The 24191-nt window shown below is 38.6% G+C and overlaps 3 protein-coding genes across 5 annotated transcripts in view; 1 reads left to right on the forward strand and 2 right to left on the reverse strand.

Annotated features, from left to right (window-relative positions):
• The window catches only part of Chpt1 (choline phosphotransferase 1), a 24572-nt gene extending 15258 nt beyond the window's left edge, over nucleotides 1-9314 (forward strand). Inside the window, exons 5-9 of one of the 2 annotated variants that reach the window (XR_016534616.1) lie at nucleotides 737-868; nucleotides 2861-3019; nucleotides 3687-3812; nucleotides 6265-6464; nucleotides 9137-9314. Coding sequence is in view for 1 of the 2 variants with exons in the window: in XM_090328501.1 (XP_090184627.1) it covers nucleotides 737-868; nucleotides 2861-3019; nucleotides 3687-3812; nucleotides 6265-6375; nucleotides 9137-9181 (573 nt within the window). In the remaining variant the exon portion in view is untranslated. The remainder of the gene's footprint in view (nucleotides 1-736; nucleotides 869-2860; nucleotides 3020-3686; nucleotides 3813-6264; nucleotides 6465-9136) is intronic. The other variant, XM_090328501.1, reaches the window with a different exon arrangement.
• On the reverse strand, nucleotides 8952-19265 carry Sycp3 (synaptonemal complex protein 3). 2 transcript variants are annotated; one of them, XM_090328503.1, is made up of 9 exons: nucleotides 19217-19265; nucleotides 18078-18223; nucleotides 17360-17426; nucleotides 16740-16774; nucleotides 15835-15952; nucleotides 13591-13690; nucleotides 11268-11366; nucleotides 9713-9817; nucleotides 8952-9216 (listed from the first exon to the last, which is right to left on the reverse strand). In XM_090328503.1, exons 2-9 carry the CDS (start codon nucleotides 18208-18210, stop codon nucleotides 9163-9165), a joined length of 711 nt encoding a protein of 236 aa, XP_090184629.1. In that variant the 5' UTR covers nucleotides 18211-18223; nucleotides 19217-19265; the 3' UTR covers nucleotides 8952-9162. The 2 variants fall into 2 exon arrangements, with proteins under 2 accessions (XP_090184629.1, XP_090184628.1); XM_090328502.1 differs by having other exon boundaries at nucleotides 18078-18219; nucleotides 19217-19262.
• A 1860-nt stretch (nucleotides 19266-21125) lies between these two features.
• The window catches only part of Gnptab (N-acetylglucosamine-1-phosphate transferase subunits alpha and beta), a 71608-nt gene continuing 68542 nt past the window's right edge, over nucleotides 21126-24191 (reverse strand). The window contains exon 21 of the mRNA XM_090328504.1: nucleotides 21126-23924. Coding sequence (XP_090184630.1) covers nucleotides 23847-23924 — 78 coding nt within the window. The 3' untranslated portion in view covers nucleotides 21126-23846. The remainder of the gene's footprint in view (nucleotides 23925-24191) is intronic.

The raw sequence follows: 24191 nt of genomic DNA on the forward strand, positions 1-24191 counted from the left end.
TGGGTCTTGAACTCGGGGCCTGGGCACTGTCCTTGGACACTTTTAGCTCAAGGCTAGCACTCTACCGATGAGCCTCAGTACAGCTTTTTCTGTGTGTATGGTACCAAGGAATTGAACCCAGGGCTTTGTGCATGCTAGGCAAGCACTCTACTGCTAGGCCAGGCTCCTGGCCCCTGGGGGCCTTCTTTTTGATGTAGATCTTCTATATTTAGTTGTTAGCTGGTAGTTCCCACAAATTTGGGTACAATTCCTCAAAGTCTTTTTCTGCCCTAAAATATGATAACCTATAGCTTATTCATTGTTAACTGTTCTTTTCTTAAATCTTTTGCTGCCTTTGGAACTTGTGAACAGCAGTTGACTGACAGGTAAATATACTGCTTGAGGTTTAATCTTGAATATGGAGTACACAGATTTTCCTGCATGCACACACATGGTAGTTGTGACTTTTATGATGGAAACAAAAAGTCTGCCTTTCTTTTAGAAATAGCTCTTCAAGGCTACTAAATTCGGGTGAGTGTTTAAGTCAGATGAAAGTTAATATGATTAAATGTTAACCAGAATTTTATAAATGAGTAATCTGACTTCTACTTAATAAAGCAATAATAATAATAAAATAGGTACCACTTCTAGCCCAGAAGGTAAAATTCATCTACAACAAGAAGACACTATGTTGTCCAGGGCCATTATAATGTTTCTATTTTCATAATAATTTGTTTCTTTCCTCTATCCCCTGAAGATTCCCATTCTAGAAATCAAACTGAAGATCTTGCCAGTTCTCGGAGTAGTCGGTGGAGCGATATTTTCCTGTTCAAATTATTTCCATGTTATTCTCCATGGGGGCGTTGGCAAGAATGGATCCACGATAGCAGTAAGGCATTAATTTCATCCTTGTTCAATGTTACTTTATGTTGGAATACAGGAAAGCTACTGATCTTATACCATCTCTAGTAGCTTGAGGAAGGACTCTGTAGGGTCCTTTAAGAATAGAATCATAGAGGGGCACTGGTGGCTTATACCTGTAATCCTAGCTACTCAGTGGGCTAAGATCAGATGATCATGGTTCAAAGCCAGTGCAGGCAGAAAAGTTCCTATGTGACTCTTATCTTCAGTGAATAACTCAAAAAATAAATGAATAAATAGAAGGGGTACTGTGGCTCAAAGTGGTAGAGCACTAGTCTTGAGTAAAAAGAGCTCAGAGATAGTGTCCAGGCCCTGAGTTCAAGACCCACAACTGATAAAAATAGTAATTATGTCATCTTCAAATAGGGATAGTTTTACTTCCTCCTTCTCTATTTGAATCCCCTTTATAGACTTTCTCTTCCCTGTTTGCTTTTGCTAGGAATTCCAGTACTACACTTAAGAGGAGTTAGAGGAGTGGGTGTTCTTGTCTTGTTCCTGATTTTACAGGAAATGGATTTAGTTTTTTATCATTAAGTATGATGTTGGCTATAGGTTTATGAACCTTTATTATATTGAGGGTTGTTCTTCTGCAGAACTTTTATCATGAAAGGATGTTGGATCTTGTCAAAAGCTTTTTCTGCATATGTTGAGATGATCATGTGTTTCTTGACCTTACTTGAGTTGATAGTGGTGTGTTACTGATTTGCATATGTTGAACCAGCTTTGCATCCTTGGGATGAATCACATCTGATCATAGTATATGATTTCTTTTTGTTAGTTTTTAATTCAGTTGGCCAGAATTTTATTGAGAAATTTCGCATCTATGTTCATCAAAGAGTTATTTCAGTTTGCTTTTTAGAGTAAGCAGTGAGAGAATCCTGATTCACATAGATAAAAATGTGAAGGGGGAGGGAAATGGGGACCAAGACATGAGAAAGAGTATCAATGTATGTGAAGTAATGCACCTTCTATCTGGTGAATATAAGGTAACCCTTCTATTAATTACAATAAAAATATATGAAAAAATGTGAAGGCTTCAATTATACAGTTTTATCATTTGTAGTCTGAATACAAAACAAAAGAGGAAGGTATCGATGTAGAAAGAAACCAAGGTAGAATTTTAACTCCTCAAAATCAGTGATATTTCATAGAATTGGCAGGATAAGCTTTATTTCAACATTTTTATACACACACACAGGCACACACACATGAAAAAAATGTTATTTGGGGGCTGAGAGTGTGGCCTAGTGGTAGAGTACTTTCCTAGCATGAATGAAGCCCCTGAGTTCAATTCTTTGGTACCGCATACAAAGAAAAAGCCAGAAGTGGTACTGTGGCTCAGGTGGTAGAGTGGCTAGTCTTGAGAAAGCTCAAGAAGAGTGCCCAGACCCTGAGTTCAAGCCCCAGGACTGGCAAGAGAAAAATCTTCACGAATCTTTGATGTGTACTGATGTCAGCTTCTAGGGACCTCCTTGCCAGAATGATAAACCTTGTGTCCACATGGGGGTTTAACCATGCCCCAAAGGAATCTAGCCTCAAGGTTGCTTCCAGCTGCTAAGATTTATAACAGAATTCAGTTAGAAATTTTTTAATTATGGTTATTTAAATTCCTTTAATAACAATATTCCTCTCTCCAAACTATTTGCATTCTTTGATAAATGCAGTGTTAAGATGCAGTGTTAAAAATGTTGAGCTGGGTGTGGTAGCTCACACCTGTAATCCTAGCTACTCAGGAGGCTGAGATCTGAGGAATGCAGCTCAAAGTGGGCACTGAAGACCATCAGACTCATATCTCCAATTAACCACTAGCAAACGGGAAGTAGCACTGTGGCTCAAGGGTAGAGCGTTGGCCTTGAGCTGAAGAGCTCAGGGACAACACCCAGGCCCAGACTTCAAGCCCCATTGACCCACCAAAAAAAAAAAATATGATGCTGATACAAATATTCTGCTTATTCCTTAGGGCACCAGTGTCTTATCACCTGGACTCCACATAGGACTAATTATTATACTGGCAATAATGATCTATAAAAAATCAGCAACTAATGTGTTTGAAAAGCATCCTTGTCTTTATACCCTAATGTTTGGGTGTGTCTTTGCTAAAGTTGCACAAAAATTGGTGGTAAGAAATCTTTTATGATTCTTGATATGTATTATACTTAGGTTCGGCACTGGTGACTCATGCCTGTATTCCTAGCTACTCAGGATGCTGAGACCTAAGGATCATGGTTCAAAGCTAGCTTAGGCAGAGAAGTCCATGAGACTCTTTATCTCCCTTAAACTACTCAAAAAGCCAGAAGTGGCTCTGTGGCTCAAGTGGGAGAATGCTAGCCTTGAGCACAAAATGGCTCCAGGGACAGTGCCCAGGCCCAGAGTTCAAGCACCATGACCAAAAATTAAAAATTAAATTAAAAATTAAAAATATGTGTATATATATGTATACATATTATGTATTACTTAGGCCTCACACCCAAAGCTGAAAACTATTTTATACTATGCAACAGTTTTCCTTTGTGGTATCAATATCACAATCAATAGATGTTTATGCTCTTAGTAAAGCTGAGCTAATGTTATATTGTTATTTGTTTATCATAATGATCAATTACCGCTTTCTAGAAATGTGTAACATGCTATCTAATCATAGATCTGATATGTAGATAGATTTTCCTTTATCAAGTATGAAATGATCTGGTCTTTGTGTCTCAATAGCAAACTAATTATTGTGTCCTGAAAATTAGACCCAAAATATCTAAATACTTAATTGTGAAATTGTTTTTATTTTTTTGTAGATAGCTCACATGACCAAAAGTGAACTGTATCTTCAAGACACTGTCTTTGTTGGGCCAGGTCTTTTGTTTTTAGACCAGTACTTTAATAATTTTATAGATGAATATATTGTTCTATGGATAGCAATGGTAAGTACATTTTTGCTTTTTATTCTTTTATTTCTAATTGCTATTAAATGACACCATGTTTTAAGAGGTATTTCATTATCCATGGCGTTATTATATAATTTATATAGTAAATACTTCTGGATATTTAAGATGTTTTTTTTAAGCTGTGAGGTACCCAGAAATGGCTAGCATATCTGGAGGTCAAGCTTCCAACAACAGGACCCTAGTTGGCACACATCTGTTCCCCTAAAAATAACTGATTTTCTTTCCTCCAAATCAGAAAAAAAAAATACCAAACTACATTCGATGATGCTCAGAACCTTTAGCTAATATTGAGGAAAGACCCTGAGGTCATAGTATGCTAGGAGTAAGCAACTCTATGCGTCTTTGTGGCCCTTGATGAGTGTAGATTTGTAAGACTGATCACTCAGTCTTCAGGCAAAGGATGAATGCTCATTGATTGTATTCTCCTTCAGAAAGGAAAGTCGTTATTTATTTCTACTCAAAAGGATTATGCAAGTGGTGCTGTGGCTCTAGCTTTGATCTGAAGAGCTCAAGTACAGTGCCCAGCCCCAGACAACAACAACAAAATGAACAGGGAATACAGCAAGAAACTCTTTAGGGATCAACTGAGGGAGAGTTATTGGTAACACTTGAATCACAAAACTGAATAAGTAGAGCATTAAAGTTTTATAATAAAAATGGTTTTCGACCATATCTTATGGATGATTCCGAAGAATTTTTCTACATTTTTTGCTATCTCTGGACCTTACTGACCTTCACCAAATTATTAGCGCTCTAAAAGTAATATTAATATGTGTTTTAAAAAGAGCCATGCAGCCTTTTGGTAGTTCAGTCTTATTAATATTAAATTTGTCTGCTGGCAGCTCATCTCAGGAGGCAGAAATCAGAGGTTCATGGTTCAAAGCCAGCCCAGGCAGGAAAGTCTGTGAGACTCTTATCTCCAATTCACCACCAGAAAACCAGAAGTGGTGCTGTCACTCAAAGTGGTAGGGTACTAGCCTTGAGCAGAAATCTCAAGGCCAGCATCCAGACCCTGAGTTCAAGTCCCAGGGCCAACAACAACAACAACAGCAAAAGCGGTTATCTGTTCTGTGCATGGAATATGGGAGTACATTTGCAGATACTTCACTGGGGTGTATTTATAATATTTCTGGAGTAAATCATTTTCATCCATAGGCCATTCAAACATCATCTGCACTTCCCGAAGGTGATATACTCAAATGTCATGTGTATTTCCTAAGGTGAAATATTATTCTTGCTCCTTTCAGATGACCAAGCAAAGTTTTCAGGAACTATTCTAAAAAAAGCCAAGTCAGAGCACAGCCTAGTTCAAGCCTGATTTACCAGTGTGCACGCACATACAGTGTTTGAAAACTAGTCATTTTATTTATTTGATATCTACAATAAATATTTATGGCTCCAAGCAATCCAAATTAATAAATTAGGTACTATTATTCAAAATATCTGAAAATTGGACTGGGAATATGGCTTAAGTGGAAGATATTAGGCCCTGAGCTCAAACCCCAGTACTCGAAAAAAAGTATTTGAAAATGCCATAAATGTTTTATCTTAGTGAATTTGGTATGCATTATCAAAATAGAATAATATTAAATGTCAGGTATTTAAATTTTAAGCTCGAAACTTGGGCATGATTAGACACATAATTCTAGCTCTACAGACAACTGAGAATGGGCTAGCTTGAGGCCAAACTGGGCAGAAAAGTTCAAGAACCCCCATAGCCTTTATTCTTTTATGACTAACCTCAAAGGGATGAAAAATTTATTAACTATAATGACTTATAGTACAGAATTTGTGTCATCATTGCACAGCAAAAGTTGAGAGAATGAATCCAAATATTTGGGTTCTGTTATTATATTTTTTTTTGCCAGTCCTATGGCTTGAACTGAGGGCCTGTGCTCTGTTTCTGAGCCTAGCACCTAGTACTGAGGAACCAAACCCAGGGCTTCATGCATGCTAGGCAAGCATTCTATCACTAAGCCACATTCCCAGCTGGTTGTTGCTTTTTAATTTTTGTATTTAAATCCTTTTTTTTTTTTTTGCCAGTCCTGGGGCTTGAACTCAGGGATTGAGCACTGTCTCTGGGCTTTCTCAGGGGTAGCGCTCTACTACTTGAGCCACAGCACCACTTCAGGCTTTTTTCTATGTATGTGGTACCAAGTAATCAAACCACAGTCTTTGTGCATGCTAGGCAAGCACTCTACTACTAGGCCAAACTCCTGGCCCATGTATTGAAGTCCTTTTATTCTCAAGCTTCAGTTTCTGTTCTAAGCTTTCAAGAAAATTATCACAATATCCAGGTATTAAATACATAATGCAATCTAAAATAGAATATTTTCAGTGAAGAATTTTAGGTTACATATGTTTGAGCGGGAAAGATAACTTAAAGATAGACTATAATATATTTTATATATTTTCTTTGTTTCTAAAGGTCATTTCTTCATTTGATATGATGATATACTTTAGTTCTTTATGCCTGCAAATTTCAAGACACCTTCATCTAAGTATCTTCAAGACTTCCTATCATCAAGCACCTGAACAGGTTCACAAGCATATTGACTGACTAATAAGCCAAGGAAAAGAGAAGCAGTTAGGGGAATCTATGAGTGAAGGAAACCCCCTATGCAGGAGGCTAGTATACTATCAAATAAGGTTATTTTAAAATATAAAACATAAATTCTGTAGGTACCATAATGTCTATGTCAGTAATGAAGCCCTCAGGATGTGTCAGGAACCATCATGTCTGATCACAGTTTTTATCAGTAATGTAGTCTGTAAATTAACAAGAAACCAAATTCAACCTTGAGGATAAGAAAGTGAATTCCTACCGTTCTAAACAGCAATCTCTGTTTATACGGAATATCTACCAGACACTCGAGGGTTTCATTGCAAAAAGCACAAAAATATAGAAACTTAAAGAACTTTAGCTGTCTTGACAGTGGCAAGATAGCTTGATAATGACATATACTTTCCTAAAAATTAAAATGCAAGCCTATAGCGCTGCATAAAGTAAGTGCATGACTTATGATATTATTATTGAGTCAAATGATGATCTTAAAAGTGTTTTTTCATAGTATACTTTTTTTCAGAATGGTACGTTGATTAGTATAGTATATGATAATTGCTTTAAAATACCAACTTTAAAAGAATTTTAAAAGGCTATAAGGAATTTTTTATAATTTGTCTTCAGTAAAATGGGCTTGTTGTAGCCATTCAGGAAAACATATATTTGTATAAATTAAGGGTAACTAGTTCCTGATAGTCTTGAGTTAAAATTTTGTTGATATAAAAATGAATGCCAAATGGTCTTTTTTAAATGAAAATCAAATCAGGAACTAAAACAGTTGACATTTAAATACTTACCAATGAAAACGTGGTAAACAAATATCCTCCTTTTCGCATATGTAGTTACTTACAGTGCTCCTTGACTCCTTCCAGATGCTGACAGGGGATATAAGTATCAGTTACTCATCCACCAAGTACATTAAGACTTGATTCTTAGCTTTCTCTTCTCAGTTGAAAATATTTCATTGTTCTTTGTATGTTTCTAAAATATTCTTATAGTATTATTTTATAATATATTATACTGTCTTATAAATACCTTTTATGTCTATCACAAAGCTCTTCATTGATCCAAATCTTCAGACTCCTATCTGGCCTTATTTCCAATTTAATATGTATAGCCATCCCATATGCGTTCAGTATGATAAAACAAAAACAGAGGAGTAATGAACATGGACTTTATTCTAAGCAAGGAAAAGACCTATTGACAAACTTAGAAAAATATTTATGTAAAAATATACTTGTGTGAATTAATTACACAGAAAATACTCTGTAGTACTTATTTTTGCCTCTATGGCTGCTGGCAAAATTTCTTATATGTGCTTAAATAGGACTTACAAGATTTACATTCCAGGCATGGCATTCATGGCTCACACCTGTAATCCTAGCTACTCAGTAGGCTGAGATCTGAGGATGGTGGTTCAAAGCCAGCCAAGGCACTGAAGTCCATGAGATTCTAATCTCCAACTAACCACCAGGAAACCGGAAATGGTGCTGTGCCTCAAGTGGTAGAGCACTAGCCTTGAGCTGAAGCACTGAGGGACAGCACCCAGGCCCAGAATTCAAGCCCCATGACCAGCCAAAATAAAGATTTACATTCCAGGCTGGAGATGTAGCTCAGTGGAAGAATCCATACTTATGTTTGATCCCTGGCATAATACTCAAAAAAGACAAAAAATAAATCAAAATAAAATGGAAGTCAATGTCTGCTTAATGTCAGATATTTACTAATAGTAGACGACTAAATTTTTCCTGAATAAATTACCAGAGAAAAATAGAATCTGTGTAAACTTACTTTTTTAAATTTGGAAAGCATAAAAATGAAGATAAAGGTTGTAGAGGCAAAACTCAGAATGAAGACATGGGGAAGCTGAGTAATATTGTTGTTCTAATTATTTTGCTAAAATTGAAAGTAATTTCACCAAAACATAGCAGGTTTAACTGATATATTTTAAAGAGATGTTTGAACACTTTAAAATTTATTAAACTGTTTCTTAAAATCATGCTATATACAAATATACACTTTAAAAAACAAAACAAAAAATCAGTTGTTCAAGTCTAGAAGTGAATATACTTATTGAACATTAAAACTGAAAAGACATTCAAAGTAAATGATCTTTGAAGATATATGTGGAGTACTTAGCTCATAATTACCTATCATCATGATATGTTGTACAAATCTTTACAGACCAAGCCAAATTAAATAATATACTGATTATCTTTGTGGAAATGACAAAGTATTAAATACTTTTAATAAATACATAGAAAAGGATATACATGCAAAGTAGAGTCTCTGGTGTATTTTTCCTTAATGAACAGCAGTGGAAACACGCGTGGAGCCCTAGTATAGGAGACGGTCATGGAGCCCAAGAGCTCGAGACCAGTCTTGGCAACATAGAAAACTCTGTCTCAAAATAAACAAAAACAAAAACAAAAGCAGCTTTCTGTTCTTGTACTTTGTATCTTTTGAGACTGACAGAAATATATGAAGCCAAAACCTAAATTTAAACCATCTTTATTAATAAAAGTTAGAAAAAGTCACAGTTAAAACTAGAGTTGGGGGCGTGATACATTTAATTTAGCAATGGTTGATGCTCACATATGTGGATTGTATGTGGAAGTTACAAACAGAAGTTCTGTACGTAAGCTAATGATTAAAATGTATTAATTTCAACTGTAATTTCTAAACTACTCTAAAAACTTACATGCCTCTTAGCTAATTTTATAATTATATTACTCAGGTTCAAGTTCTTTCTTCAAAGAGTCATCAGAATATCATGGACTGAAGAGACTTTCGAACACTTGCCATCTCTTGCTGCTGCTGTTTCATGAAAGGAGATATTAAACATTTGTTTAATTTTTAGTTGTTATACATATTTCAGCAAATAAAATATTTCAGTGCTTATAAAAATTGTTCTTTTTTTAATTTGAACTATAGTAACTTATCTGGGCACAGTGGCTCAATGCCTGTAATCCTATTTACTCAGGAAGCTGAGATTGGGAGATTCTGAATTCAAAATCAGCCCAGGCCAATAAAACCAATAATAAACAGGGCCATCTCAACCAATAGAATTCTGGCACAATGCTTCACACCTTTCATCTCAGCTACAAGAGAAACATGAAATTTTTGCCAGCCTGGGCAAAAATTGTGAGACCCTATACTAAAATAACAAAAGCAAAGATGGTTGGAAGTGTGGCTCAAGAAAGAGCCATTGCCTAGCAAGTACAAAGTCCTGAGTTCAAAACCCCAGTACTGCACCCCCCCCAAAAAAGAGGTATAATAACTTGGGTATAATAAAACAAGCATAATAACTTACGGTTTCCATCATAATTTTTTTCTGCAACAAAGCCATTTCTTTTTTAAGTTCACTTTGTGTGCTTGTAAACATATCATCATTATTCTTCTCAACATCCTCCAGACTCTAAAACAGAAAAACAGTTTAGTTACAAACCATAACTTTTCATCTCAGATTCTATACTTCCTAAATTTCCTAAGGAAGAACCTTTGAATATTCAAATATTACTCATTACTTATTCCAAGTTAAAATATTTTCATATATGAAAGCCAAAATTCTTACTGAAAAGAAGTAAAATAGATCAGACATGAATCAACTATAGTTATAAAAGCTACGCTGACAGCTACTTAAGTGTCAAACCATGGGTGAACTGTTGAAGTCAAGATGGAAGAAAAGACTGGGCGCTGGTAGCTCACACCTGTAAGCCTAGCTACTCAGGAGGCTGAGTTCTGAGGATTGTAGTTCAAAGACAACCTGGGCAAGAAACTCCATGAGACTATCTCCAATTAACTACCAGAAAACCCTAAGTAGAGCTGTTGCTCAAAGTGGTAAAGTGCCAATCTTGAGCAAAAGAGCTAAAAACCAGCACCCATGCTCAAAGTTCAAGCCCCAGGATTGGAAAAAAAAGAAAACAAAAAGTCAGATTTGTTTTTTCTGCCTGGGCTGGCTTCAAACTGCAACCCTTAGGTATGCTAAAGACTGTTACTAAAGTATGGATTTGGTACATAATACACTGTAAGTAAAATTCTCAATCATTTATCTTCAATATTTCCACAAAACAGCATTCTAAACATGTATGATTTCAATTGGAAACAATGATTTCAAAAATGTAAATTTTATTTTTTGTCACTCATGGGGCTTGAACTCTGGGCCTTGGTGCTGTTCCTGAGCTCTTCAGTTCAAGGCTAGTGCTCTACTACTATGAGCCACAGTGCCACTTCCAGTGTCCTAGTGTCACTGGGGCTAGGAGTTTGGCCTAGTGGTAGAGTACTTGCCTAGCATGCATGAAGACCCGAGTTTGATTCCTCGGTACCACATACATAGGAAAAAAAAAATAAAAACAGAAGTGGTGCTGTGGCCCAAGTGGTAGAGCTCTAGCCATGAGAAAGGAGAAAGTACAAGGACAGTGCTCAGGCCCTGAGTTCAAGCCTCAGGACTGGCAAAAAAAAAAAAAAAGTCATGGACTTTCATCCCCAGGCTGACTTTGAACCTCAATCTCAGCCTCTTGAGTAGCTAGGGTTACAGGTGTGAGCCACTAGTGCCAGCTTCAAAAGTGTGAATTTTGGGGGCCTGGAGCGTGGCCTAGTGGTAGAGTGCTTTTCTAGCCCAAAACCCTGGGTTTAATTCCTTGGTACCACATAGAAAAGGCCAGAAGTGGTGCTATGGCTCAAGTGATAAGAGCTCTAGCCTTGAGAAAGCCCAAGGACAGTGATCAGGCCCTGAGTTCAAGCCCCAGGACAGGCAAAAAAAAAAAGTAAATTTTTAATGTATAAGCAAAACATTTTCACATAAGCTTGAAAAGGAAAAGTTTATGTACAGTTTTAAGGACTGAGTCACATTTCCATGTATAGCATACCTTTATGAACTGTTCATATAACTGTTTAAGGGTTTTCAGTCTCTGGTGCTGAATAACCCTAGACTGTTGAAAAATCTTTTGTTGTTGTCGAAGTACATTCTACAAATATAAAAGAAAAAGCTGTAGTTAATAACTTAAAATGTTACTGTCCTTTTTCATTGCTGAGAGTCACACTCCAAAGCTTCATGTATGCTTGACAAGCAGTCTCCCTCTGAACTGTATCTGTAACCCTGAAATTTTAAACTCAGCAAAAAGTTCTACATTTAACTTGAAAGGTAGTTTTTAAATATTAATAGCTTTAACCTGTATGTGTGTGTGTGTGTGTGTGTGTGTGTGTGCGCGCATTTTTTTGGTGTCAGCACTTGGGCTTAAACTCAGGCTTATGTTCTTGGCTTATGTACTCAACTTTGGTTGGTGCTCTACTACTTGAACCATACTCCCACTTCTGCCTTTTTTTCCTGGTTACTAGGGTGTAGATAGAGTCTCTTGGCCTTTTCTTTCCAAGATGATTTTGAACCATGGTCCTCTATCAGATTCCTGAGTAGCTAAAATGATGTGTGAGCTACCAGCACCTGGTTTAACTGTTTTCAAAATCATTATGAAGCTGGGAGTTTGGCCTAGTGGTAGAGTGCTTGCCTAACATGCACCAAGTAACGTGGGGTCGACTCTGGTACTACATACATAGAAAAGCCAGAAGTGGTGCTGTGGCTTAAGTGGTAGAGCACTAGCCTTGAGGAAGGCCAAGGAAGGACAGTGCTCAGGCCCTGACTTCAAGACCCAGGATTGGCAAAAAAAAAAAAAAATATATGACCAAAGTTTAGATAATTTACCAATAGCATGCAATCTATCAATCGCTAGGTAGGAAATCTTTATTTTTTTCTTTTTGAGACAGGGTCTCAAAAAAGTTCATGCACAAGTGAGCATGAACTTAGGATCCTCCTGCCCTGGTCTCTTGAGTAGTTGGGAATGAGAAATTTAAGGTTAGGTTTAAGACATGTGTGATTCTTGGCAATTTCAATGTCCATACAGATATTATAATCCAGTAATGGGGGCTTTCAGCTTCATCAACAATTTTGTCCTGTACCCTACATTATCTATTTCATTTACTATTTTTTTTGGCCAGTCCTGGAGCTTGAACTCAGGACCTGAGCACTGTCCTTGGGCTTTCTCAGGGCTATTATTGTACCACTTGAGCCACAGCATCACTTCCAGCTTTTTCTGTGTATGTGGTACCTAAGAACGGAACCCAGAGCGTTGCATTCTACCACTAGGCCACACTTCTGACCCTAAAATTTTCTTTGTTATGTTTTAACACTTTCAAAACTCACCTCTTCGGCCAGTCAACCCCAAAATTATTTAATATGGCCAGTACCTTGACTCTTTTATGCAAACTGGTCATTGTAAACAGTGCAAGGACAAACCAAATACAGTCATGTAATATATGAATGGCGTGCCTTCTGTCTTCTGTAGGAATGGACAAGAAACACAATCTGACTGTTAAGAATGAAGCATATTCTGGGTTGAGTCTGTAATTCTGCAATAGTGCACTTGCCTAGTTTAACACACCTTAGGTTTCACCCTCAGCACCTCAGAAACAATAGGTGAATAAATAGAAATAATAAGCTATGTTCTGACTATAATGGTCAGTACAAGAATGGGCCAATGATCCAAAGTAGACCACTGATACTCTCCTCCAGAGGGAATTTCTGCCAGAGCTACTGCGGTTATCTCAGTCTACTATAATCTTAAGCAAGTCTAGGATTTAATGCTTAATTTACTACACTGAGAGCCCCCTAAGAATTAGCACAACGCAGCCAGGGCACACTGGGCCAGCCCTCCCTATTCCTATTCAACTGTGCCTTTCTTTTCAGCCACCTGAAACTAAGAAGCCCAACCAATATAAGCAACAAAGACCAATGATGGGGTTTTTTGTTTTTTGTTTTTTTGGTGGGTCATGGGGCTTGAACTCTGGGCCTGGGTGTCATCTCTGAGCTCTTCAGCTCAAGGCTACTATCCTACCTCTTGAGCCACAGTGCCACTTCCTGTTTTCTAGTGAGTAACTGAAGATAAGAGTCTCTCCTTTTTTAGTGCCCAGGTTGGCTTTGAATGGTGATCCTCAGATCTCAGCCTCCTGAGTAGGCGTGAGCCACCGTGCCTGGATGACCAATGGCTTTTATGAGCAAGACTAAAATGCATAATAAGCAATGGGTAACGAAAACTGGTTCAGTTCTATGACCCCAGCACAAACAATGCTAGCTTCTCTTTTCCTACTTAAGACTTCTATTGTGGTAACAGATTCATTAATGTGAACTGTGATACTAACAGTTAGCTTTTCTCCTTGTTCCCCAGATTTCTTCACATCTGTGTCCCACTGATGAAACAAAGTTTGAAAGTGCTGAGAATATTCTTTGCTAATCTTCTGCCTGTAAAACATAATAATGTATACTGTCACAGGTCAAACCAGCATGAAAAAAAGCAATCAAAACAAGGTGCACTGATATACTTTTATACTAAAAGAAACACCATAACAACAGTTTCAAACTTCTAATGGAAAACCAAGAAGTAAAATTAGACATGCATATTTTTTTTTTACCAGTCCTGGGCTTGAGCAGGCTTTGTCAAGGCTAGAGCTCTACCACTTGAGCCTCAGCACCATTTCTGGCTTTTTTCTATGTATGTGGTACCAAGGAATTGAACGTGGGTCTTCGTGCATGCTAGGCAAGCACTTTACCACTAGGCCAAACTCCCAGCCCAGACATGCATAGATTTTAAAAGTACTTTTTTCTTACAAGCTAACACAAAATTTATCTCACGTTTTAGCTCTTGAAAATTGAGGGCTTAAGTCTCTCTCTCTCTCTCTCTCTCTCTCTCTCTCTCTCTCTCTATATATATATATATATATATATATATATATATCATATTCCATGGATATTCCACAAAAGGTAATTTTATCTCATTTTTAATTTTTTTACTGAAAATAGGTTCTGATTCACTAAACATTAACTGATTTCCCAGGAAAATTATTTCATCTAATTTTCCCCATTGGACACAGCAAAGTTTAGTATAAATGAACTGGTGAGTTAAAGTATACAAATTATCATTTTTTTGCCAGTCCTAGGGCTTGAACTCAGGGCCTGGACTCTGTCCCTGAGCCTGTCTGTACTTAAGGCTAGCATTCAACCACTTGAGCCACAGTGCCACTACTAGCATTTTCTGTCTTATGGAAGTGAGGAATTGATCTCAGGGCTTCATGAATGCTAGGCAAGCACTCTATCATTAAGCTACATTCCCAGCCCACAAATTGCTTACAATATAAAATTAGCCTTTTTATAAACTACACTGTTGACATTGTCACAGTTAACTATAAGACAATAATTTCTATGACATTTAGCTTTTATTTAAGTTGTATATTTCCAGAGTGAATATAAATTTTAATAACAAAAATCCCTTAACTGTTATTTAGTAGAAGGAAAAAAGTAATCTTTCCTGACTTCTAAGAAATACCTCAGTTCTGGGCCGGGAGTTTGGCCTAGTGGTAGAGTGCTTGCCTAGCATACACAAAGACCTGGGTTTGATTCCTCGGTACCATATACATAGAAAAAAAGCCAGAAATGGTTCTGAGGCTCAAGTGGTAGAGCTCTAGTCTTGAGAAAGTCTAAGGACAGTGCTCAGGCCCTGAGCTCAAGCCCAAGATTGGCAAAAAAAAAAAAAAAAAAAAAAAAAAGAAATACCTCAGTTCTATGAAGACATAAGATAAGAGCTACTTGCTTAGGATAAAAATCAAGCCAGCTATATTTTTATTAAAGAATCCAATAAATAGAAGATAATTTTCAAAAGTGCTATGCACTAATCTATATTAAGGAGTGATAGAAATTTGGCTGTTTAAAAATGCTTAGGGGCCAGGAGTTTGGCTTAGTGGTAGAGTGCTTGCCTATCATGCACAAAGATCGGAGTTTAATTCCTTGGTACCACATACATAGAAAATGCCAGAAGTAGTTCTGTGGCTCAAGTGGTCAAGTGCTAGCCTTGAGAAAACCCAGGGACAGTGCCCAGTCCCTGAGGTCAAGCCCCAGCACTGGCGAAAAAAAAAATGCGTAGAGCCTACACTGGTGGCTCATATCTGTAATCTTAGCTACTCAGGAGGCTGAGATCTAAGGATCACCATTCAAAGCCAACCTCACCACTAACATCCGTGAGACTCTTATCTCCAATTAACCACCAGAAATCAGGAAGTGGTGCTGTGGCTCAAATGGTAGAGCACTAGCCCTGAGCTGAAGAGCTCAGGGACAATGCCCAGTCCCAGAATTCAAGTCTAATGACAAAAAAATGCTTAGGCAGGCACCAGTGGCTCATAACTGTAATCATAACTACTCAGGAAGCTGAGACCTGAGGATCATGGTTCAAAGCACAAAAAGTCTGAGAGACTCTTATCTCCAATTAACCCCCAGAAAACCAGAAGTGGCAATGTGGTCAAGTATAGAGTGCTTGCCTTGAGTTGAAGAGCTCAGGGACAGCACCCAAGCCTAGAGTTCAATCCCCTGACCAAATGGGGGGAAAAATGCTTTACCTTTGTTCCTGTTGTGTTCTCCAAACTTGTTCAATTTTCTGGGTACTGTTTCTGAAAGAAGCCTGGGTATACATTTCTAGCTTTTTTCTCTTGGCAAGAAGAGCTCTGTTAATGTCAACTACATTGAAAATAAATATTCATTAAAATTTAATGTTAAAATTTATTTTATTCCCATATATTCAAGTGAACATAAACAGGTAAAATTCATTCAATCAGAAAGCCATTTCAGATAACTTGTATTGTTATCTAACAAAATCTTATGTAACCCTTAAGGTTTTCTGCATCTGATTATAAACCTCCTCCAAACTAGTGTGTTAACTTTTCAACTGCAGTTTATGAATGTAAAAAATAGTTATCTTAGAAGGTTGAATTTACAGACTTCCATAAAAAAAGAAATATAGGAAAAGTCCTAGAAAATAAAATGAGTAAACTAAAAACTGATGCACAAAAAAGCTACTGTGTATATCATTTAGTTTGTGAATATAAGGAAATGTAAGCATTTTTCCTAATTATTTTTCTTCTTCTTTTTTTTTTTTTTTGGTGTGTGGGTCATGGGGCTTGAACTGGGCCTGGGTGCTGTCCCTGAGCTCTTCAGCTCCAGGCTACTGCCCTAACCTTGAGCCAAGCCCCACTTCCCATTTTCTAGATGTTAATTGGAGATAAGAGTCTCAGGTCCTTTTGTGCCCGGGCTGGCTTTGAACCTTGATCCTCAGATCTCAGCCTCCTGAGTGGCTAGGATTACAGGTGTGAGCCACTATACCAGCTCCTAATTATTTTTCTTCTATAATTCCTTTGGTAAACAAAAGGCATTAAATAATGATCATATATATAACATTGATTAACATTGAGTTCCTGTTATATAAATTACTTTATTGTTTCAAACACAGATATCTATACAAACATACTTCCAAATTTTTCCAGCATAGTCTGCACTTCACCCCTGTAAAAAATTACATAAAATAATTAAGATTGGGGCACAGTTCAATGGTAGAGAATTTGACTGTCATGGTCTCTAGCAACCCTCCCTTCACACACACCAAAAACCAAACAACAACAACAACAAAAAACAGCAAGTGTTCATAAAATATTCTTATTTTAGAAGACCTAGCATAGGCCAAGCATACTTTTTTTTTGTCAGTTGTGGGCCTGCATGTTGTCCCACCCTACCCCTGGAGCCACAGCATCACTTCCATTTTCTACAAGTTAATTGGAGATATGAGTCTCAAGGACTTTAGTTCCCTGGGCTGGCTTTGAACCTTGATCCTCAGATCTCTGCCTTTTGAGTGGCTAGGATTACTGGCATGAGCCACTGCACCCAGCCAAGCATTTTTTATCCAATAGTAGTTAAAAGACCAAAGTAAAGGCTGGGGCTGGGGCCCAAGTGGTAGAGCAATAGCTTTGAGAAAACTCAAGGACAGTGCCCAGGCCCTGAGTTCAAGCCCCATGACTGACAAAACAAACAAACAAAACAAAGTTTTTATTGAAGAACTTTATCTATACACACAAATAATTTTTAATATGTTACCCCACATCTTCACCAATTCCTTCAGAAAGCCTTTTCTTTCCACGTTTATCAATTACTGGAAGTTTTTCTGTATTGACAACAAATAAAAACGTTTTTGAAAATATATTACTTTGGTAAATTTTAATGAAATAATAGAAAGGGATCTTTTATAAATTTTGTATGTTTTTAAAACATATAAATTTCACATCAAGATTCAATTGAATTCAATCTAGATAGTGACTTTTTTTTTTTTTTTTTTTGCCAATCCTGGGCTCTGTCCCTGAGCTTCTTTCGCTCAAGGCTAGCTAGTGCTGTACCACTTAAGCCATAGCGCCGCTTCTTCATTTTTCTGAGTAGTTTATTGGAGATAAGAGTCTCATGGACTTTCCTGCCCCACCTGGCTTTCCATCTGGAATCCTCATATCACTACCTCCTTTGTAGCTTGGATTATAGGCGTGAGCAACTGGCACCTAGCTATGTGACCATTTTTATATGGAACAAGTTCTTTGGGGTAAAGTCACACTTAACCAGCCACTCTTTCACATCAACATGCTGGGAATAATGACTGCAAAGGCAAGAGATGTGATATGTTTCTAACACACTGATAGAAGATACAGATAGAAGATAGTCCTGAATGATAGTACATGCCTAAACGTTTTTCAGCTTACAATAAAATTTGTTCCAGATGAGTAAATTAACAGTAGATTACCATCAATGCTCAGCATTAGAAATACTGTACCTCGGGGAGAATCTTCTTCTGAACTACTGGCATTTTTAGCTTCTTTCTCAATGTTATAGGCTTTTATAAGTTGACTCTCCTTTGGTAGCTTCCCAGATTTCTCAAAATGCTTTTTTCTCCCAGAGGGTGCCATAGTTATTTTCTGACTTAAAAACAAAAGCAAGTAAAGTCAATTGAATCCAAAATTTATCTATTCATAATTTAACAAAATTTAAAATATGGAATAAGGATGATCTTATTTGTTATTCATTTATGTTACTGAACCAAAAGTAAACAAATTGAACCTCTTTAAGAAAAAGCAAGAATATAACTGACATCAACTCTGTCTCAGTGTTTGCATGGTGCCCAGATCTGAATTTCACTCCCATCTATGACAGATTCTTCATAAATTTGAGGAAATCTATTCTGTATCTCAGTTTCAGAGTAAACTCTGACTAGCAGGATAATGAGCATGCCACAAATAAATCCATGGCCAACATAAATCTAGGAAGTTCTACGTGGCTGGAGATGCACCTAGCATACAGGAAGCCCTGGATTCCATCCTGGGCACAAGTATGTGTGTACACTAAAATGCTTATATATTCATATGATCATAAAATATCATAAATGTATAACCACATTATAAACTAATAAATCATAAAGTCTTAATAAAATACACATGCATTCATACAATTGTATGTAGTTACAAATACTTATATACGTATATAAATTTACATAATATCTATAACTTAGACAATGCATTATAAAACACAATTCTATAACCTAAATTTAGGTAACACATTTGTGTTAATTTTATGTTTAATTTTATAAATAGACAAATGCTTACAACATACACCTACATCAACAGCGTGAATGTATAACACAATACCAGGTGTACCCCGGTTTCTGTAAATCAGAGCACCCTCCCATCCCCCCCACCCCGTCATGCTGGCCCAGGGCCTCTACGAGGTCCAGGCCTCCATTTTCCCGCCAGAGGCCTGGGTGCGCTGCGGGAAGTCAGCCTCATGGCAACCGACGACCAGCAGCCACTGCTGTGCTGGACAAACTCCTCCTCTCGCCTCATATCTGAAAAAAATTCCCAGCCGCGCCCAACCGCAGCCGTCTCCTCACAGGCCGCCCTGCCACCCCAGATTTCGCACCCGCGCCCCGCAGCGGGCTCCGAGCTTCGCCGTGGCCTCCCGGCTTCTGACGTAATCTGAATTTGGAGGGAGAAAAGCCCTGCGTGCCTCAGCCAGGCACCTCGCTGATTGGCTGACGCCCTCGCACATGCGCACAGAGCTGCTGATTGGCTGGAGACTTCGCGCTGGCCCTTGGTGGGGGTGGGGCGGCAATCGCTTTCCCGAAGCTTCACTTTGGCAACCGTTGCCTGGTGGTTTGAGGCCTAGCACATTCCAGTTCCTAAGTTTGGGATTTTCATCATCTTCTAGACGCTAAGCTAACTCCTCAGGAGACTGAGGATCATGGTTCAAAGTCAGCCTGGGCAGGAACGTCTGTGAGGCTCTTGTCTCTAATGAACCATGGAAATAGAAATGGAGCAAGGCTCAAGGGGTGGAGCACCAGCCTGGAGCAAGCCGGGCTCAGTGATTGCGCTCAGGCGCTGAGCTCAAATGGGAGTGTGTGTGTGTGTGGTGACCGGACTGATTCTTCCTGCTCCTCCTAGGCATTTTGTGGCTGGAACAATGCAAATGAAACCCAGTCTCTAACTGGCTCTTTCTGCAGGCTCTTTGAACTTGCAGGCAGCAGAAGAGAAGCAGGAGGGGACGGGCTCAGAACAGTCACCTTTATGGAGTGCTTGGTGATTTCCAAACACTTGTACCTGGAGTAATAAAATGTTTATAAGGTTTGCTGCACCCGGATTGACAGAGTCGAATGTTACCATGGCTTTCCAATACAACAGGTCTTCTACTTGGGCACTCTGGGAACAGGGTCGTCCCACCCCTCCCATATTTGGACCAGCTGGAGTATGTCATTGTCAGCTCCTCACCCCTTTCCTCTGTCGTCTGATACTGGAGCAGTGGAGCTCTAACGATGGAACAATAGATGAACAATGTTGTCCTCATATGGAGAATAGCCCTGGAAAGGTGCCTAAGCATTCTCTTCGTTTTCTTGAGAAGTTTTGAGCGAGGTGCTAGTAGCTCACGCCTGTAATCTTAACTACTAAGGAAGCTAAGAGGATCGTGGTTCAAAGTCAGCCCTGGCAGAAAAGTCTGTGAGCCTCTAATCTCTAATGAGCCACAAGAAAACTGAAAGTGGAGCTGTGGCTCAAATTGGTAGAGCTTTGTCCTTGAGCAAAAGGGCTCAAGAACAACACCCAGGCCCTGAGTTCAAGCACCATGACCAGCTACCCACCCCCCATCCCCATCCCGAAAGAAATATATTTGAAAAGGAAGACTCATATTTGTTCCTTGTAATCCAAGTATGGCTCAGTGGCCAAGAATGAAGTATGTAGTTTTGGATATAGAACCTAGTCAAATCCTAGTTCTCTCACCAATAAAATGCTGATACGGTGTGAGTGAACACAGAAAATATGCTAAGGTGGAGCTGTAATTAGGGTAAGTGGGAGAAAAGAGCAGTTAGATTACCAAGAATTCTTCCTTACTTACTCACCAAGTCTCTGATGGTCTGATTTTTGAGGAATCTAAAATTTATTTTAATTGGTATTAATTCTGTGGCTGATTCTTGATATACAGCCCAAGCTATCCTCCAAATTGCCACCCTTCTGCCTCAGCCTCTGGAACACTAAGATGATAACAAAGAAAAAATTATTTTTGTTTTTTGTGAGTTGTGGACTTTGAACTCTGGGCCTGGGTGCTGTTGGGCCTGGGTGCTGTCCCTGAGCTCTTCAGCTCAAGAGTAATGCTCTACCACTTGATCCACAGCACCACTTCTGGTTTTCTGGTGGTAAATTGAAGAGCAGAGTTTTCCAGACTTTTGTGCCCAGGCTGGCTCTGAACCACAATCCTCAGATCTCAGCCTCCTGAGTAACTAGAATTACAGGTGTGGACCACCTGAGCATGGCAAATAAAATGCTTCTTGAAGAAAGCTAAATGTCTCTTAAGTAGAAAGTTTATTACACAGCAAGGCCAGAGGCATGACTGCTGCACCAATGTCCTCACTTCTAGCCTAAAAATAACAACTCTCTCTCAACATAAACATGCTAACCTCATTCACCACTCAGCACTAATTGTCAGGCAGTGACAATTAGCGACGGTTGTCAAATTGGCCCGTCAATTATAAGCCTAGAGGTAGTTCCTACATTTCAGAAGAGAAAGCTGAATCCTAGCAGTCTCCATCCAGGGATAGGACCCAAATACCAGTCTGATTGCAGAGTGACAACCCACATTTCACTGCCATGTGAATACTGCACAGCCCAGCAGGAAAAAAGACAATCTGGGTTCTAATCCAATGCCTCTAACTGGTCATGAGAATCTGACAAATTCATGTTATCCTGGGTTGAGCCTGGGTTATTGGTGGTGCTATGCTGGGAGCCAGGTAGCATAAGCTTTTGAATCAATGAATGCTATGATTTTGTCCTCCGAAATTCATGTTAAAATTTAAACAATGATATAACAGTCCTAAGGAGGCAGAGCCTTCAGGAAGTGATTACAGCTCATGAGGAAGTTAAGAGGTCAGATAGAGACTTGCCCCTCTTGCTCTTCCCCCTTCTGCCATGAGGACAGACTTCCTTTCCACTGGAGGATACAGCATCCAAGGTACCATCTTCTCTCATGGAAGCACACCAGCTTTACCCTACTGAACCTGCTGGGAATTCTCCAAACTATGAGGAAACAAATGTATGTTGTTCATAAATTATTCAGAATCACATATTCTGCTTTAAGTGGACTAAGATACATACTGGCCTTCAACAGATTTGACTTCATGATGACTATTAAATGGATGGTTCTATAAACATATTACCCAACTACTATTTATATTCGCCTAATTGCTGAAATCTCCATTACACAACATACACGTATATTCAGTATAACTTTTCTAAAATCTTGCTTTTACAATGATACTCAGATAACTTCTGAAATGTTTACCAATAAAATTCTATTTAGAACATACTTTCCCACTGTATTCTAAAGATGTATACACATACACACTCATTGTCCAGTGTATTGTAACACTAGATTTTCCTTACAGAACTTTTTGCTTAATTTTAGTAGTTTTAATATAGTCTAAAATACTGGCAGGCAAGTAATGTTGAATCTGGATAATGATAAATCCAACCCTCCAAGACTTAAAATAAATCAAAGCACCAGACAAATGTTAACTTTTTCTAAGAGTTCTGTTTTTGAAATACATAACTTTTACAGCACACAGTATTTACATTTCTAGTTCTTTTTACAAAATATGTGTTGCTGTTTTGAAGAGTACTGTTGAGATCATGATCTAAAACACCTGTTAGAATTCAAAAGGGACTCATGGAACCCACTACATAATGACATAATGACAGAACAAAACCTGGCTGAACAGAGGGTTTGCTCATACATTAAAAAAAAAGAAAACAATGCAAATTCTCAGTGCCAATCATGACCAATGAGTGAGTCAAACCCAGGTGATGGCCCATTTTTGGTAGAGGGAAGCTAAACACAAGTTTTATATTTGTAGAACTGTTTAAAAAAAAAAAAGTAACACCAAAGAATATGTGACTGAGGCACATGTGTTCTGCAAGTATTTTGGCCTTTTACAGTCTTCTGACCTTCGCTCTACACAAAGCCAATCAGGGGCAGGGGTTGGCGTGCAAGGGCGTACACCACTTGTACATGTGGATGAGTGTTAAAGTAGACATACGGTTTAGTGCCAGTGCTATCAGCACTACTCATTTCTCAAATGAGGCACTTCTGTTTGAATATATACATCTCACAAACATAATTACATCTAGTAGATAGCACGGCTACTCTTGTAATAAGCCCTTTGTAATTAGGCCTGCACACAAAATCACAGTATTCTCTAAGGGACTAGCATAAGCAAGAACAAAGTATTTTCATTGTCCATCACTGAGCTCTTTAGTAAATTACTCATGGTTCAAGATCACTTAATTGTTAGTAAGTCAATTTAGATATTGCCAATAGGAGGTGATGTTACAGCATTATGTAGAGAACATCTATGAAAACATGTTTAGACATCTGATTCATTGTTTTCAGAAGCAAGAAAACTAGCTAACAGTAGTTACTATTTATTTTCTTGCTGGTCCTACGGCTTCAACTCAGGGCCTGAGCACTGTCTTTGGGCTTTCTCAAAGCTAGAGCTCTACCACTTGAGCCACAGCACCACTTCTGGCATTTTCTATGTATGTGGCACCGAGGAATAAATCTGGGTTTTCGTGCAGGCTAGATAAGCACTCTACCACTAGGCCAAACTCCTGGCCCCAGTAGCTACTTATTTTTAAAATGACAAATGAAAAAAAAAAAAAGTGAAAAGCTACAGCGAAAGGCTTTGGAATGCAAAGATTGGGGTCTCTCAGCAATTGCTGCCGAGCTGACCTGGGCTTCTATTAGTATGCAGTGGCGGTGGTAGGGAAATAGCAGCTAGGCAGTGGGGCTTTTTAGAAATAGAATGACAGGTCCATGGGCACATGCCTTGAAGGTAACATTATTTCAGAGCTTCCCCCTCCCAAGTGTTCAGAGTGTTAAGTGGGTAACATAGGCTTGTCTGTCCCACAGAACAGCCTGGTTCTCGATGTTTTTCCTCTTCAAATCAAGCGTCACAGCATGACGGCGTCCCTGTGGTGCTGAGGTAGATGGCTTTCAAATGAAGATCGTCTCATACCCTGATCCGATCAGGACTAGCTTCCTTGTGTATTCTCCTTCTGGGAAATAACTTCCGTTTAAGAGCAATCAACTGCAAGACAGAGGATGAAAAAGTAAAATTTAGCTCCTGCTCCAGGCTGGCTTTGAATTTTCTATCCTTCTGCCACCTGAGCACTGGGATTCAGGCAGATAACATGGGACTTGACTCTGGTTATGAACTTACTGGCTAAAGGATCCCGATGCTGGGGCTGGGAGTCTGGCCTAGTGGTAGAGTGCTTGCCCAGCATGCACAAAGGCCCAAGTTCGATTCCTCAATACCACATACATAGAAAAGCTGGAAGTGGTGCTTTGGCTCAAG

Source organism: Megascapheus bottae, chromosome 2, assembly GCF_031878675.1.
Source record: "Megascapheus bottae isolate mThoBot1 chromosome 2, mThoBot2.hap1, whole genome shotgun sequence".
Taxonomy (NCBI): domain Eukaryota; kingdom Metazoa; phylum Chordata; class Mammalia; order Rodentia; family Geomyidae; genus Megascapheus; species Megascapheus bottae.